This window comes from Phyllobates terribilis, unplaced genomic scaffold, assembly GCF_046119375.1.
Source record: "Phyllobates terribilis strain yellow unplaced genomic scaffold, ASM4611937v1 Scaffold_10__3_contigs__length_209671492, whole genome shotgun sequence".
Classification (NCBI taxonomy): Eukaryota; Metazoa; Chordata; class Amphibia; order Anura; family Dendrobatidae; genus Phyllobates; species Phyllobates terribilis.
In genome coordinates this window covers 168,588,302-168,605,027 of record NW_027362770.1, presented here as the reverse complement: position 1 = coordinate 168,605,027, position 16,726 = coordinate 168,588,302, and the positions used below count along the sequence as shown (strand labels likewise).

Here is a 16,726-nt window from a genome sequence, read left to right as displayed (position 1 = left end):
AAAACGTCAAGAATGGGCCAAGAAATATCTTAAGACTGATTTCTCAAAGGTTTTATGGACTGATGAAATGAGAGCGACTCTTGATGGGCCAGATGGATGAGCCAGAGGCTGGATCAGTAAAGGGCAGAGAGCTCCACTCCGACTCAGACGCCAGCAAGATGGAGGTGGGGTACTGGTATAGGCTGGTATCATCAAAGATGAACTTGTGGGACCTTTTCGGGTTGAGGATGGAATGAAGCTCAACTCCCAGACCTACTGCCAGTTTCTGGAAGACAACTTCTTCAAGCAGTGGTACAGGAAGGAGTCGGTATCGTTGAAGAAAAACATGATTTTCATGCAGGACAATGCTCCATCACATGCATCCAACTACTCGACAGCGTGGCTGGCCAGTAAAGGTCTAAAAGAAGAAAAAATAATGACATAGCCCCCTTGTTCACCTGATCTGAACCCCATAGAGAACCTGTGGTCCATCATAAAATGTGAGATCTACAGGGAGGGAAAACAGTACACCTCTCGGAACAGTGTCTGGGAGGCTGTGGTGGCTGCTGCACGCAATGTTGATTGAAAACAGATCAAGCAACTGACAGAATCTATGGATGGAAGGCTGTTGAGTGTCATCATAAAGAAAGGTGGCTATACTGATCACTAATTTTTGGAGTTTTTGCATGTCAGAAATGTTTATTTCTAAATTTTGTGCACTGATATTGGTTTACCTGGTGAAAATAAACAAGTGAGATGGGATTATATTTGGTTTTTATTAAGTTGCCTAATAATTCTACACAGTAATAGTTACCTGCACAAACAGATATCCTCCTAAGATAGCCAAATCTAAAAAAAAACCCCACTCCAACTTCCAAAAATATTAAGCTTGGATATTTATGAGTCTTTTGGGTTGATTGAGAACATAGTTGTTGATCAATAATAAAAAATAATCCTCTAAAATACAACTTGCCTAATAATTCTGCACACATATATATATAATGAGAAACAGTTGGGTCAACATATTAGAAAACTCACGGGGTCAGTGGTGACAACAAGGACCTGTTCACCACTCATGGCCATGAGTAACAAATGCCTACTCTGAAAACAGATTGGAAACAACGAAGATGAGTAAGAATGGCATAAAACAGCAAAATTTTATTAGTCGATTAAAAGTGTACAATAGTGATACAAAAGATATATAAATATAAATACAATGGGTGACTATTGGATCAAAAGAAGAAAGACCCCCGTAGCATCTTCTTCTTTTGATCCAATAGTCACCCATTGTATTTATATTTATATATCTTTTGTATCACTATTGTACACTTTTAATCGACTAATAAAATCTTGCTGTTTTATGCCATTCTTACTCATCTTTGTTGTGCAATATATATATATATATATATATATATATATATATATATATATATATATATATATATATATTCACACACACTTTATTTTATATACTCTTAGAGGAAGACTTAAATGTAAAAAAAATATATTTTTTTTGTTTTCCTTGACGAGTATAAATACCAATACATAAAATTAAATTTAAAAAAATCTTCATCTGAACCAGTTCGATAAAGAACAGCACAACAATTTTGAGATAAAACACATTTTAATACTGAAAAGAAAAAAAACAAAAAAAAAACCCAGTGTCATGAATTCATACAGTACAGGGAAATTAATACTGATGTGGAAACAAAAGCAGCATTACCCAAAGCAACTTTCCCCGGTTACAGAGGAAACAGTAAAACCAAAACATTTCCATGAAACAGATACATTTACTGGATGATAAAAAATTACAAAAAGACAAAAAAAAAAACACTTTCCTGGGTCTTGAAGTACAGGTGAAGGTACAGCATATGCATTATTGTATTGCTCAGGCAAAAACCTTTTATTTTTTTTGTCATCGCGAGTCCAAGTGGTTGGATGGGAAAAAAAACCAGAACAAAAAAAAACTTTAAAGGGGATGGAAAATGGCGCTGCTTCACAGGAGTACCCAGCATGTGTCTATTACAAACACACGAAGGTCGAGGTGTTGATGAACAACAAGTCCCAGTGAGGCTCATCAGCCCTTAAAAGTATCTGAATACAAGATAAAGCATTTCACAAAACAATAAAAGAGAAAAAAAAAAAAAGAAACCAAAAACTAAATGTTACAAAATGCAGCAACAGCGCATTTCCGGTTTTCAGCAGACGACGGGAAAAATTTAATAAAAACTTAAAAAAAAAGGTGCGAACAGAAAAATAAAAAGAGGATCAACATATACAGTTAGTGGAAGTCTTACTTTTACACAGTACAACCCCCTCATCAAATGTAACAAGTAGTGCAAAATATCTCTTGTTCAACCCCCTCGCCGCCCCAACAACCCAGTGTATGAGAATAAATAGATTTACACTAAAAAAAAAATAAAAATTGAAAATAATACCTATAAGAATCATTTGATTGACAGATATTCCCCTTAAAGTGAACACACCAGAAAAAAAAATAATAAAATCACACCATGATGAGACTTGGAAAAAAAACACAATGATTTGCTATAGAATAAGTAAATCTATGCAATAAATGCATAATATCACAGCTTCATGATTCTTCCAATGTAAAAACTGGAAAATTTACCACCAGTCGTCCCCTACCCTCATTTACAGGTATATTGAGATGTGATGGACGGAAACGCACAAATCCGGACAAGGGAATGGGGAATGTTCTGGGACCCACAGACAGGGATGAATTCACAATATAGAAGACTAGGGATGGCCACGTCTTAATACTTGCAGTGGTTTCTTGCGATATGACATAGGAAAATAATTATTTTAGGATTCTCCAGGTATTTACAACTTGCACCTTATCTCCAGGCATGCTTATCGAGTCGGTATGACATAACAGGGCATTGAAAATGTGTATGCGGTAGCTGTAACCATTATTTTTTTTTGGGGGGGGGGGGAGTTAACAAGATAATTGTGAAAATATACGAGTGATATGTTAAAAGACAGCCAATCCAAGTGCTGGATACAGTGAGAGGCTGCGTGCTCAGTGACATCACTGGAATGAACGCGGGATAGGCTGCGTGCTCAGTGACATCACTGGAATGAACGCGGGATAGTCTGCGTGCTCAGTGACATCACTGGAATGAATGCGGAATAGGCTGCGTGCTCAGTGACATCACTACTTCTAGTAAAAGGATAGGCTGCGTGCTCAGTGATGTCACTGATGTTATAGAGGCGTAAACAGCGTTTTGCTAAAGCTGGATATTAACTTTGCTGTGCTTGAGTCCGAGACATTAATAAACTGGTGCCGTATCCCTCTCTAGAACCAGTGATGTCACCGACTATGCAGCCGGTGCCGTTGCTAAAGTCAGCAACGCCAGGAAATGTGCATTTTACACCTTCACCAAAGCAATTAAAGTCACTGAATAGTCAGCCTGTCCCCTAGCTACATCATTGATCTTGCAGCTTATGCCTTTGCTAAAACAAGTGATGTCGCCGATTCTCGTGACGGGATCGGCAGCAAGTTCAGTGATGTCGCCGATTCTCGTGACGGGATCGGCAGCAAGTTCCGTGATGTCACAGATTCTCGTGACGGGATTGGCAGCAAGTTCCGTGAGGTTGCCGATTCGAGTGACGGGATCGGCAGCAAGTTCCGTGTTGTCGCCGATTCTCGTGATGGGATCGGCAGCAAGTTCCGTGATGTCATCAATTCTAGTAAAGGTGGATACCGCATGATCAGCGACATCACTGGCACTAGTGAATGCATTGGCTGCATGATGAATGATGTCATCTATTTTAGTAAACGGATAGCCTGCGTGCTCAGTGACGTCATCAGTTCTCGGGAATCTCACTGGCTCCAAATAAGAAAATAAAAAGCTCAAGAAGTGGACGTTTCTACCGCAAACAAGCGCCCGTCATTTCACGGCTCAGAATATTTCTACATAAAAAAACGGAAACAAATGAGCATCTGGCGAACAAATAATCGAAGCACCGAGTCAGGGAGAAGAAGTTCTTGCAGTAATTCCACCTTCCAGGAGGAAATCCAGGAATTAGAAAGGAGTAGAAGAGAAATCCGCCTGGAATATACTCCGCCTTTTTATAAAACTACAGCCGTATATACAGACACAGCGGGAAAATACTCTATTGTACTAAATATCTGATTCAAATATACTAACAGTGTCGAGACACCAGCAGCAAAGGCTACGTACGGTCGGGGTCCCGCCGGGCTCAGCGCGGCTACGTACGGTCGGGGCCCCGCCGGGCTCAGCGCGGCTACGTACGGTCGGGGCCCCGCCGGGCTCAGCGCGGCTACGTACGGTCGGGGCCCCGCCGGGCTCAGCGCGGCTACGTACGGTCGGGGCCCCGCCGGGCTCAGCGCGGCTACGTACGGTCGGGGCCCCGCCGGGCTCAGCGCGGCTACGTACGGTCGGGGCCCCGCCGGGCTCAGCGCGGCTACGTACGGTCGGGGTCCCGCCGGGCTCAGCGCGGCTACGTACGGTCGGGGTCCCGCCGGGCTTCCAGTGACTTGCTACTATTCAGTGTATTGCAGCACATAACTCTGCAGCGCGTTATAAAGGTTCAGAGAAAACTCTGAAAATGGAAAAAAAAAAAAAAAAAAATCCAGAAAACACAAAACAAAACTGGAATTAATACTGTACAGCGTCCCGGACGCAGACCTACACGTCTACGCCTTTAGTAAGCGACCCCTCCAGAACGATGTTAAAGTCTTGTAGAGTCTGCAGGACCCGGACGAGAGAATTAACCATCATGTTGTCCCTTAGCAGAGCGGTCTCCTCGTACATCCGAGTGATGGCCGGACACTCGGCCAGAAGGGGGATCCACTGGGCCAGTAAGTGATCCCTGGAGAGGAGGAAGATCGAAAATATCAGAAGTGAAAGAAACACGGCTCTGGGGAAAAAAAAAAAAATTACCTAAAAAAGGTCGGTGCCCTCCCTCCCTCCCTCCCCTTCTAACTAAACAAATTTGTAGTCTGTAGCTATGGAGACACACAGTTCTCGTATAGGAGTTGTATACTCAAAACGGTAGGTGGTTTTTAACCCATTTAAAAAGGGGTTGTCTGAACACAACATATTAATGAACCTATCCATAGTTCGGTGGGGGTAGCTCACTTGTCACTCCCACTGATAAGCTGTTGACAGGTTATCAATGTGTTGTGCCGTGACAGTCCCTTTTTCTCATTTTTTTATTTTTTTTATTTTTTTTTAAGAAAATATTTATTTAAAAAGGGGTATTCCCATCTCAGAGATCCTATCTCAATATGTAGTATGAGTAATAATAATATTAGCAAATACCTCTAATTAGAAATGTAGTATAGTTCTTCTGATTTGCTATTTCTCTATCCTCACATGCAGGCATCCATTTTTACGACCACTGATATAGTGACATTTGCTAGTGGTCGTAACAATGGATACCTAAGGTCCCGACGTGAGTAAAGAGACATAGCTAATCAGAAGAACTATACTACATTTCAAATTGAAGGTATTTGCTATTATTTCACCTACCACAAATTGGGATAAGATTGGGATGTGAATTTTTTTTATACATTTGTGGAAAAAAGGTGATTTAAACTTTCTCTATGTTTTGTTAAATATTTTTAAAATAATTAATTTTTTATTATTTTCGTCTTTTTAATACGCTAACACTACGGTACTGAAGCGTATTGTGATATCGCCTCTGAAGCCCAGCCACATTGCTGCGACTGCTGTCACTAAAGGGTTAAATCAAAACTTTTCTGAACTTTTGCTATTCAATATGCATGGTAGCCATGGTTGCAAAAGTATACACACCCCATGCATCTCATTGATTCTTTTCGAAGACGTTTATGTCGTCTATACAGGAAAATGTCACAAAAGGGCGATAGACCATTCGTCTAGAGAAAGGGGGAGGGGGGGGTCTCCTGACATCGGCCACTTGGGGTCCTATAAGGACGACCCCCCTCCCCCCGCATCCATATGTGATAGAAGAAGGGTCTGCGGCCATGGCGGCCCCCTCCCGGTGTTACGTAGCATCTCACCTTGCTCCGAGGCAGACGAGGAGCTGGAACTTGCCGTCTTTGCCGATGTTCCTGGGGGCCGTGACTATGGTGCTGACGTAGTGGCAGAACGTCTTGCAGGACGACCTCTGCAGCAGCTGGTCTTCCTCGCCGTCTCCGATCTGATCTGTCGCTTCGAAGAAAACCACGGCTTTCTCTGCAGGAGGGAAGACGGCACGTCGGTCAGAGCGCGTACGGTATGAATACAAGTCACGTTCTGAAGGCAGCTTCGGCTGTGATCGGAGTAAAAGCCCAGCTATGTAATTACAATGAGGTTTAGAAGGTGGACTTACACTTTAAGGATTTGCACAGTCTTAAGGGCTGAGACCCGACAACAGGATCAGGATGCAAGAAAACAAAAATCGATTTCAAGGCGATTTGGGAGGAATGTGACATTTAATAAAAAGGTCGAGCTGGAGCTCGGCGTCCGTCATCAGCAGTATCCAGACAGTGTGACATAAGCTGACATTTCATCTGGGGAAACAGCGTGATGGCCAGCGTCTGCCTGCAGGTGGCAGCACTCAGTCACATGGATGGAGGTAATCAGCAGCATATTACAGGTCTGATGCTCCCTGTCCTTCACATTCAGGATTCTTATTTAGTAGGGGGGGGGGGGAAGACACCTTCAGTGTGTGTTAATTAACCCCTTCCTGACACAACCACTAAAATGCTATGGTCAGAGATGCCAGCGGCAGTTTAGTTAAATCGCAGTGGTCGGAGTTAGCTCTGATGGCTGTATAACACAGCCAGCACCTATAGTCCGGGCGCACTTCCTGCAACCGACATACAGGTACATCCGACATCGGGGAAGGGGCCAATATCCACCCTTGAATTTACCTCCACGCCTGTTATTAATTATGCAAAACCCTTCATTATTAGTTTTCCTGCAGAATCGGCTTCTTATCTCGGTCTCGGCAGGCAGCACAAAGCGATTACGGACGACCCCGCTACCTCCCTATTCCATTCACCTTGGCTGCACCAGTCAATGCAAGATTACAGCAAAAAAAAAAACAAGCAATAGACCGAAATAGCCGTGTTCCTTTATTATTATTTTTTTTTACCTATGAAGTCCCAGATGAAGACGCTCTTGTGGAAGATGCGGGCAGACTTAAATCCGTGATGAAAGACTTGCTCCAGGGCTGAGACGAGGCCGCTTTCTCCGCAGAGCAGGATGGTTAAACTGCCTCTCTGCAGGGAGACGAATCGTGTAAGAGGCTTTAAAAGGAGACGCCGCTAATGTGGATTAGTGCCGAAAACCTGTGCCGCATAACAAGAGCCAGAGAGGGACCCGGGGGGACATCAGCAATGACACAGCCGGGAGGACAAGGGACCCCTCCTCTATACACAGGACTAACATGCTGGAATTTATAGATTTCCAATAGCTTCAGAGCCACAGGTTGGGGAGATTTCCTGAGCCGATAGCATCAAAATCTGATATTCTATATTTGTGTGACAAAGGGGTGGGGACTAGCGAAAAAGGGGTAGTGCCTTATCTGTAAAGAGGTATGGGCCTGAAATGCCACAATGTGTTTTAAACTTTTCCCAAACTTAAGACTGCAGCATAAGCCGCTTTTGAGAACTGTCTACTCGAAGTATGTACCGTTCAAAAAATTAGGTGTCCCCCTTTAAGAGTTCCTAAATTAACGTCTATATACCCTTCATAGGCTGCGCGGTGGAGTACGGTCTATGGCTCCTTGATATCAGCCCCTGCAGACTGAGGGACGATTAAGAACATGTAGCGTTACGGCTATACAGGATCACGGAAAGTAGGTTAATCCTCCTAAAGTAAGATGGCATTTTCAGGTCAGTGAGAGAGAAAGCTGCGGTTCTGTGACCGGGGAATTGCTGCAGACGGCGTCGCCTCTCTGGCTTGATATCGATGCAGAATATACATCAGAATAAAATATGGAGAGGGGGTTTTTTTACCTCTTTTTCCGGCTTGTGAAAATGTTTTACGATGTTATTCACCGCTTCTCCGATTCCTTCCTGGATCTGTCCGGCATTCGGTTCTGTAAAAAAACACAAAAGTCCATATGTATATGCCAAGGCCGATCCAGAGCACCCTATATAGGACAGAGATAGAGTACAGCGCTCTTTTCTCCTACCTACCGGCTTCATTCAACAGGGCACATCAGAGGTCCCATTGCGGTCCCTGTTATCAAAACCCCACCAATCAGAAATTAACACCTGCTTAGTGGATAGGTGCCATCTTTGAATGTCAGTTAAAAAAAAAAAAATCCCTTAAATGCTGATATCTGGCACCAGCTGATATGTACTTACTGGAATTCTTCCCCGTCAGGGAGGTAATACTCAGCCTTCATTCAACAGGGCACGTCAGAGGCCCCATGGCGGTCCCTGCTGTTGGACCCCCACCAATCAGAAAGTTATCACCTACCCAGTGGATAGATGCAATCTTTGAGTGTTGGTTAAAAAAGCCCCTTAAATGTTGATATCCGACGCCAGACTTACTGGAATTCTTCCCCGTCAGGGAGGTAATGCTCAGCCTGCGGGCTACGGTGGGGGATTTCTGCAGCGGTGGGGTCCGACTTTGTTTCCCAAGATCATCTTCAGATACCGGTGTTATGAGCTCTCCGATTAGGACCCTCTCCAGGCTTCCATCGTCAACTCCTTTTCCCAACCAACGTCCACACGGGAATCTAGAACAAACAGGTAAAATGTCTCCTAAATTCAAGCAATGCATTTCGAGTATTCCCCGCTCCACCTTTTGCCTGAAGAAAACACTTCATCTTCCTAAATGTAATACATTACTGCCCTCTCTGCAGAACAACCTTACAACATTTTTACTGATGGGTAAGATCAAATCCATGAATGAGGGAACTTTCATGATTCTCACTTTTTTGCAACTTTGCCACCAGTGCAGGCAGAGTAACGTGCCCTTACCAGTCCTGCAGGGCCTGTATCCTGCTTCTCCTATGCAAAACCCCAAATAGCCCAGTGATCCTCTGCGAGGAAAGACATCTTGTTTTGTTGCTTTACAGGGTACGAAACGGGCAGAACATCAAGCTGACCTTCCCAAAGGGCTGAGAAAAGCAGCAATAAAATCTCATAGAAGTGCTTTAAGGGCCATCATAATGAAACCGTCCGAGCATGGGGACGACATCAACAGCTTGGAAGACGTGATCTCATCGATTAAAAAACATTTATTCAGTCTTATAGAATTTTATAACTACATAATAAAGCAAAAAAATAAATCCAATTCCACAAATGGCTTACTTGTACGTGTGCCCGGTTATTTCGTTCCTGACCATGACGCAGTCGACCAGCCATTTGGCCAGAAGTCCTGAGTTGTCGTGCCCCAGCTGGGCTGTAGTGAGTTTGCCCAGATTCTGACACTGATGAAAAAAGCAGCGATATGGAAAGAAATAAAACATCAGAACAATATAATAAACCCCTTTATAAATCATCATCAGGGATATGGGACAGCGCAATACAAAAAAACGGATGAAACCAAAATGCTAACAGGAAGCGTGAGAATTTATCTCTGTATGTAAAAAAAAAAATATCTTGAATTAGAAGGTCCGTCAACAGCAGTGTGATAATGGTCTCTACATCGCAAAAAAAAATCGAAAGGAAAAATAAAGATATATCACAACACTGGTAATATTCAAGGTGGAGTCTCACTTTAAGACGTTCATAAGCAAAAAAAATTACATAGGTCTAAAAGAAAAAAAAATAATTCTGCCAACAGCAGTTTGCTGATGGTTTCTGTGTTGCAAAAAGTAATAGAAAAAAAAAAAAAAAAAGAAGAGGAAAAATTAAAATGTACCATAACTCAAAATTCAAGGTGGTACAGATATTTTGGAGCAAAGAGATTATACAGGTAAATAAAAAATAAAAAAAAAATTATATATATATATATATATAAATAAAGTCCGTCAACAGCATCTTTTTGATAGTTTCTATGCTGGAAATAGTAAAAAGAAAACTAAAAACAGATCTAGATAAATCTATCTATCTATTATCTATCATCTATCTATTATCTATCTATCTATATACAGATATATCTATCTAGATAGAGATAGAGATGTATCACAACACGATTAAAGGTAAAGGTCGTATTCAAGGTGGATTTTTGCCTCATCTTAAAATGATGAATTAGGAAAGGAATATTAGACAACCTGCAAAGAAAAAAAACCAACAAAACTGCAGCCAAATGTCACCGCGGAGCCCTCGAGCCGTAACGTGACGACTACTGACAGGGACACGGGACCTTTCCGATGGCGACGAACCTCAAATGTCATCTCCAGCAGATTCTTGGGGATCTGCATGACTCCGGTGTCCCCCAGCTCTCCGGAGACGCACACCCATGGATTGGACGTGGTGATGGCATTGCTCAGCTTCTTGATGGGGATAATCAGCGCTCGGTATGGAATCACTGGGGACAGAAAAAGTTTTAAAAAAAAAAATCATTATCTGACATGAAGAACTCCGACTTCGCTCTGACCCACTTTTTATACAGAGTCCTGACACATAAATTGGGTCTAGAGCAGTGAGATTACACAATAAAGCCTTTCATCAAGTCACTACCGGCCTAATGAGCCCAAGATATGAGAACTGAGGGGTTATCGGAGGACAACGGCCGGGAAAACAAGGACTTTAATGGTGAATTTTAAAGGGAAACTCCAAACTGATAAACTACATTATAGCTAGTGGAGGGAATGAAGAAGTGATGCATGACAGGTCAGATTTGTGTCCAGTGTTCTTTTTATTGTTCAGATAAGTGAAACTGAGAATAGGGAAACCCAACGTCACTTACGGATGGTGGTGAAAACGCTGGTGAAGCAGAAGTAGTCCACAGCGTTCAATGAGAGGAGATGGTAGAGAAACTGCTCCTTCTCCTCCTCGCAGCGTAGGAAGGCGTAGCGCTTGTACAACTTCCTGCAAGAAAAACAGCAATCAGCGCATCTAGGACCATCTGTCCTGCCGTGATCTAGAGGCGAATCAGTGCCCCCAAAACTGTACAACCAGCTGCAGACCAGAAAACAATGACATGTAGAAGCATAAGACCTCCTGCCGGCCTGATATCCATCAGCATCGGCCCAGGCAGGCAGCGCGGCTAGAACCATGTGACACGGGCTCAGGCAGGCAGCGCGGCTAGAACCATGCGACATGGGCCCAGGCAGGCAGCGCGGCTAGAACCATGCGACACGGGCCCAGGCAGGCAGCGCGGCTAGAACCATGCGACACGAGGCCCAGGCAGGCAGAGTGGCTAGAACCATGCGACACGGGCCCAGGCAGGCAGCGCGGCTAGAACCATGCAACACGGGCCCAGGTAGGCAGCGCGGCTAGAACCATGCAACACGGGCCCAGGCAGGCAGTGCGGCTAGAACCATGCAACACGGGCCCAGGCAGGCAGCGCGGCTAGAACCATGCAACACGGGCCCAGGCAGGCAGCGCGGCTAGAACCATGCGACACGAGGCCCAGGCAGGCGGTGCGGCTAGAACCATGCGACACGAGGCCCAGGCAGGCGGTGCGGCTAGAACCATGCGACACGAGGCCCAGGCAGGCGGTGCGGCTAGAACCATGCGACACGAGGCCCAGGCAGGCGGCGCGGCTAGAACCATGCGACACGAGGCCCAGGCAGGCGGCGCGGCTAGAACCATGCGACACGAGGCCCAGGCAGGCAGCGCGGCTAGAACCATGCGACACGAGGCCCAGGCAGGCGGTGCGGCTAGAACCATGCAACACGGGCCCAGGCAGGCGGCGCGGCTAGAACCATGCGACACGAGGCCCAGGCAGGCAGCGCGGCTAGAACCATGCGACATGAGGCCCAGGCAGGCAGCGCGGCTAGAACCATGCGACACGGGTCCAGGCAGGCAGAGCGGCTAGAACCATGCGACACGGGCCCAGGCAGAGCGGCTAGAACCATGTGACACGGGCCCAGGCAGGCAGCGCGGCTAGAACCATGTGACACGGGTCCAGGCAGGCAGTAAGTTCCCACCTACAACTTGGCACATTCGGGGCAGTCACACTCACTTGGTGAGCATCTGGTTGGTGAGAAGCTGCTTGAGATGCTGGGACAGTAATTTCTTCTCCAAGGAAAGTCGTATCCAGCCCCGCGCTCTGCCCACATCAGTTTTTATAACACTCAAGTTCTGGATATGTCTAGAGTTAAAAAAAAAATTATATATATATATAAATTAGATCAGAAGTTAATACAGATGGATGCATTTTTATTTAGTCAGCAGCCCTCCTCATCTCCACTAGAGGGAGCTATGTTGATATTGCTTAATAATGGACTTTAATGGAATTTCTGCAAAAATGTCTACAGAGAGCTCCATCTAGTGGTCGCTGCAGGTAGACAGAATTTTATCTTTGTTTGGACACTTTGTTTTTTTCCCTTTGTATCAGAAAAGTGAATGTCTATTTAATCATGATCTTTCCTAAAAACATAAAAGGCCTCAATTCATCCAAGTGTTTTTACCAAACGCTTGGAAAAGTAGCAATAATATTAGCTGCTCTTGGCGTTTTCATAAAGAGGCGTGTGTGTGTGTGAACAATGCCGGTGTGGAGGAATCTCAGCCAAAGAGCTTTGGAGTATTACATTTCTTATCTTATGTAGTCAAGAACTCTGCTGCCTTGCAGTAAATGTCAGATATGGGACAGTTCTCTTTTTCAAAAGTGCGTATTCCCCTTTAAAAAAAATATGCTGCAGGCTATAGAAACAAAAAAAAAAAAAAAAAAAAAGAATGAAAAATCCTATAAATCCCCCTGACTTGTCAGCTTTGTGATCAATGCGCAATGGCAACACTATAAATATTTGATGTCTGAAAGAGTGGGAAAGTAAATTATTCATAGAATGATAAGAACAGAGGTAGGAGGGCGCACTACAGACTCAACTTAGCCTCTACTGTGGTTATTCTGGTAACCACTAGGGGGAGTCTGGAAACGAATCAGTGTTCATTGGCAGATGTATAAATGAATGAGTTCTCAGTGAGAGCTCCCCCTGGTGGTGACTGAAGCAGCTAATATTTTATCCATTACAGGTTATGAACGCCTATTTTTTTTTTTTTACGTCATCATTATTGGCTCCTGTGATCTCCCGAACTATCATCTAAGCTCACTTATGATCTTGATCAACTGGCTGCCTCGATCACCACTAGAGGGAGCTCAATACCTAGATAGTTTGCAGTGAGCTCCCTCTAGTGGTGGCTTCCAGCAGTCAGAATGTTATCATTTACTTCCACCTTTCTAAAGTTGATTCGGCGCTCTGTATCAGTAGATTTGAACTTCAACCGTTATCAGGAAAAGTTAATATATTGCCAAAAATATTGGATGGTGGCTGTCTACAGTTCTAGCAATACACACTCACGTACCCGGCGTACCCACGTACCTCATGTCCTGAATAAGTGACACACGCAAGGACGGCATGGGAACACTAGTGTCAGATTTTCTCCGTTCGGGGCCCAGCCCAACTGTAAATGTAGACGAAAAAATAGATAAAAACATTGAGATAAATCTTATGTAGAACATCTACATTACAAAAATGTGAGTACAGAAAAAAAATGTACGTATGTATGTACGTACGTATGTACACACACACATACACACTTGAAACCAGAAGTTTCCATACACTATATAATGACACACATTCATGTTTTTCCCCCAATATATGACATGAAATCAGAATAAACCTTTCCCGTTTTAGGTCAATTAGGATTACTATAATTTTTAATATTTGCCAAATGCCAGATTAATGACAGAGAGAATGTTTTAAGACATTTTTATTACTTACTGCAAAGCCTAAAGTTTCCATACATTTCATTAGTATTTGGTCCCATTGCCCTTAAACTGAATGACTTGGGTCACACGTTTGGGATCTCCTTCCACAAGCTTCTCACAATAGTTTGTTGGAATTTGGGCCGATTCCTCCTGACAAAACTGGTGTAACTGATCCAGGTTTGTAGGTCACCTTGCTCGCAGCCTTTTCAGCTTTGCCCATAAATTTTCAATAGGATTGAGATCAGGGCTTTGTGATGGCCACTTCAAAAAATTGACTTTGTTATCCTTAAGCCACTTTGTTACCATTTTGGCAGTATGCTTCGGGTCATTGTCCATTTGGAAGACCCATTACCGCCCAAGCTTTAACTTCCTGGCTGATGTCTTGAGATGTTGCTTCAGTATTGCCACATAATCTTCTTTTCTCATGATGCCATCTATTTTGTGAAGTGCACAAGTCGCTACTGCAGCAAAACAACCCCACAACATGATGCTGTCACCCCCGTGTTTCACAGTTGGGATGGTGTTTTTAGGCTTCCAAGCTTGTCCCTTTTTCTTCCAAACGTAACGATGGTCATTATGCCCAAAAAGTTCAATTTTAGTTTCATCAGACCACAGGACATGTCTCCAAAAATTAAGGTCTTTGTTCCTGTGTGCATTTGCAAACATTAATCTGGCTTTTTTATGTTTCTTTTGGAGTAATGGCTTCTTCCTGGCAGAGTGGCCTTTCAGCCCATGTTGATACAGTACTCGTTTTACTGTGGATATTCACACAATCTTACCAGCTTCCACCATCATCTTCACAAGGTCTTTTGCTTTAGTCCTTGGGTTGATATGCACATGTCGGAGCAAAGCACGTTCATCTCTAGGACACAGAACCCGTCTCCTTCCTGAGCGGTATGATGGCAGTACATTCCCATCTTGTTTGTACTTGCGTATAATTGTACAGATGAACGAGGCACCTTCAGGTATCTTGAAATTGTACCCAAGGATGAGCCAGACTTGCGCAAGTCCACAATTCTCTTCCTTATATCTTGGCTGATTTCTTTAGACTTTCCCATGATGCTACACAAAGAAGCAGCGTGTTTCAGGTGTGCATTAAAATTCATCCACAGGTGTGTCTTTAATTAACTCATATGTTGCCAAATCAAGCTTCCAAACACATGACATCATCATATGGGCCGTCCAGAATTGTTTAAAGGCATAGTAATCTTATTGTATGTAAACTGTTGACTTTGCAGTAAGTAATAAAAATGCCTTAAAACATTCTCTCTCTCTCATTATTCTGGCATTTGGCAAATATTAAAAATTATAGTAATCCTAATTGACCTAAAACTGGAAAGGTTTATTCTGATTTCATGTCAGATATGGAGAAAAACATGCATATGTGTCTTTTTATATAGTGTATGGAAACTTCTGGTTTCAACTGTATACATACGCACATATATTCTCTATATAAAAAATTATATATATTTTATGTATTCATTCATAATTACAATACTAATTGTATACAGGTGTAAAAAAGGGCGACCTGTAAAACAATGGCATGTGGCGGCTCCTGTGGGCAGGGTAATGGCGCCAATAGTGACAGACTTCCTATTGGATTCAATGGAGACTTACTTGGCGATTCAAGATTATGCTCATGCCGCTCCTCCCTTTCCTGATACTGGAGCAAATGAGACCATAAAGCAGATTTCCCCTGAAACAATAACAAAAATGTATAAAAGCAAAATCATTTTATATATCGCCTTAAAGGGAAACTCCGATTTCCTGCTATGCGAACACTGACGCGTGAAAAAATTTGGACTGCCTCCAGTGGCCACTAGAGGGAGCTCACTGAAGACAGTCCCGCTAAAAAAGTACAGCAAGGGTACGATCAGTCAGAATGGGGCGAGTTATATAAGGATTAGTGTAAATCTGCACTAATCACCCTTACACGTGGTGTAACATGCGGGCAGATAGGCACCACTCTCCCCTCTATGAAGCAGTTTGGTGGGGAGGGTCACACACGCGGCGGCCTCTAGATTACCTGTTTGACCTGTAGGCCGTGACTCCAGATTCTCTCCAGGAGGTCGCACAGGCTGGCGATCAGCGTGTTCTCCTCTAATCCGGTTATATTGGCGTCTGCGTGTCCGAGCTCCACGGCTTCGTGCCCCATCTTCTCTACCAGCATGCGCTTTGTCTGATCAAATAGAAGAGAGCATCAGCATCGGCTCATGCAAAAGTTATATCCCCCCCCCCATGCTTATCCTCGTCAGGCCCACCAGACCCCCAGTGTACGCTGAGCCGGTGATTACTCTCTAGCCTGGAACCAGCCTGACAGCCATTTAGTTTGCATCACTGTTAATTAGTCTGGCTTTAAGTGCCAGATTCATCACATTACCTCCCTCCTGCCCCTCCGAAGTCAGACGGACGCCGTTTTTTTAATTTAAAGGCAGTCGTTTGTACAAATGATTAATGTAAATGCTTTACAGGACGTATCGGGGCAGATTTATTACGGCTTGAAAAAGAGACAGCAGAGAAGTAGATCAGATGAGGTCTGGTTATCAAGGTATCTCAAGCTGTAAGATACATTTAGGACATTTTTTAAACACTAAACTAATGCCACGCTTTCTCTGCATCCGTAGTGATAATCGCTTTTATATTGCTCTCTCTTTAATTTATCGAGTGCCTCATCCCCCACCGCGCACCTACAGAGCGAGTGCTCAGTCCCTCTCGCTCACTGTGCGCATCTACAGGGCATGTGCTCAATCCATCTCCCACCATGCTTATCTACAGCATGCACGCTCTCAATCCCCCTCTCCCACCGTGCGCATCTACAGCATGCACGCTCTCAATCCCCCTCTCCCACCGTGCGCATCTACAGCATGCACGCTCTCAATCCCCCTCTCCCACCGTGCGCATCTACAGCATGCACGCTCTCAATCCCCCTCTCCCACCGTGCGCATCTACAGCAC

General features: G+C 44.0%; 1 protein-coding gene across 3 annotated transcripts in view; it reads right to left on the bottom strand.

Annotated features, from left to right (window-relative positions):
- Positions 1-1,584: 1,584 nt before the first annotated feature.
- The window catches only part of DENND5B (DENN domain containing 5B), a 53,276-nt gene continuing 38,134 nt past the window's right edge, over positions 1,585-16,726 (bottom strand). For all 3 annotated transcript variants that reach the window (XM_073650104.1, XM_073650105.1, XM_073650106.1), the window contains 12 exons: positions 15,799-15,951; positions 15,390-15,468; positions 13,384-13,465; positions 12,027-12,155; positions 10,806-10,927; positions 10,279-10,424; positions 9,263-9,381; positions 8,498-8,685; positions 7,955-8,037; positions 7,090-7,216; positions 6,011-6,185; positions 1,585-4,836 (listed from right to left, as the gene is read on the bottom strand). In XM_073650104.1, coding sequence (XP_073506205.1) covers positions 4,653-4,836; positions 6,011-6,185; positions 7,090-7,216; positions 7,955-8,037; positions 8,498-8,685; positions 9,263-9,381; positions 10,279-10,424; positions 10,806-10,927; positions 12,027-12,155; positions 13,384-13,465; positions 15,390-15,468; positions 15,799-15,951 — 1,587 coding nt within the window. In that variant the 3' untranslated portion in view covers positions 1,585-4,652. The remainder of the gene's footprint in view (positions 4,837-6,010; positions 6,186-7,089; positions 7,217-7,954; positions 8,038-8,497; positions 8,686-9,262; positions 9,382-10,278; positions 10,425-10,805; positions 10,928-12,026; positions 12,156-13,383; positions 13,466-15,389; positions 15,469-15,798; positions 15,952-16,726) is intronic.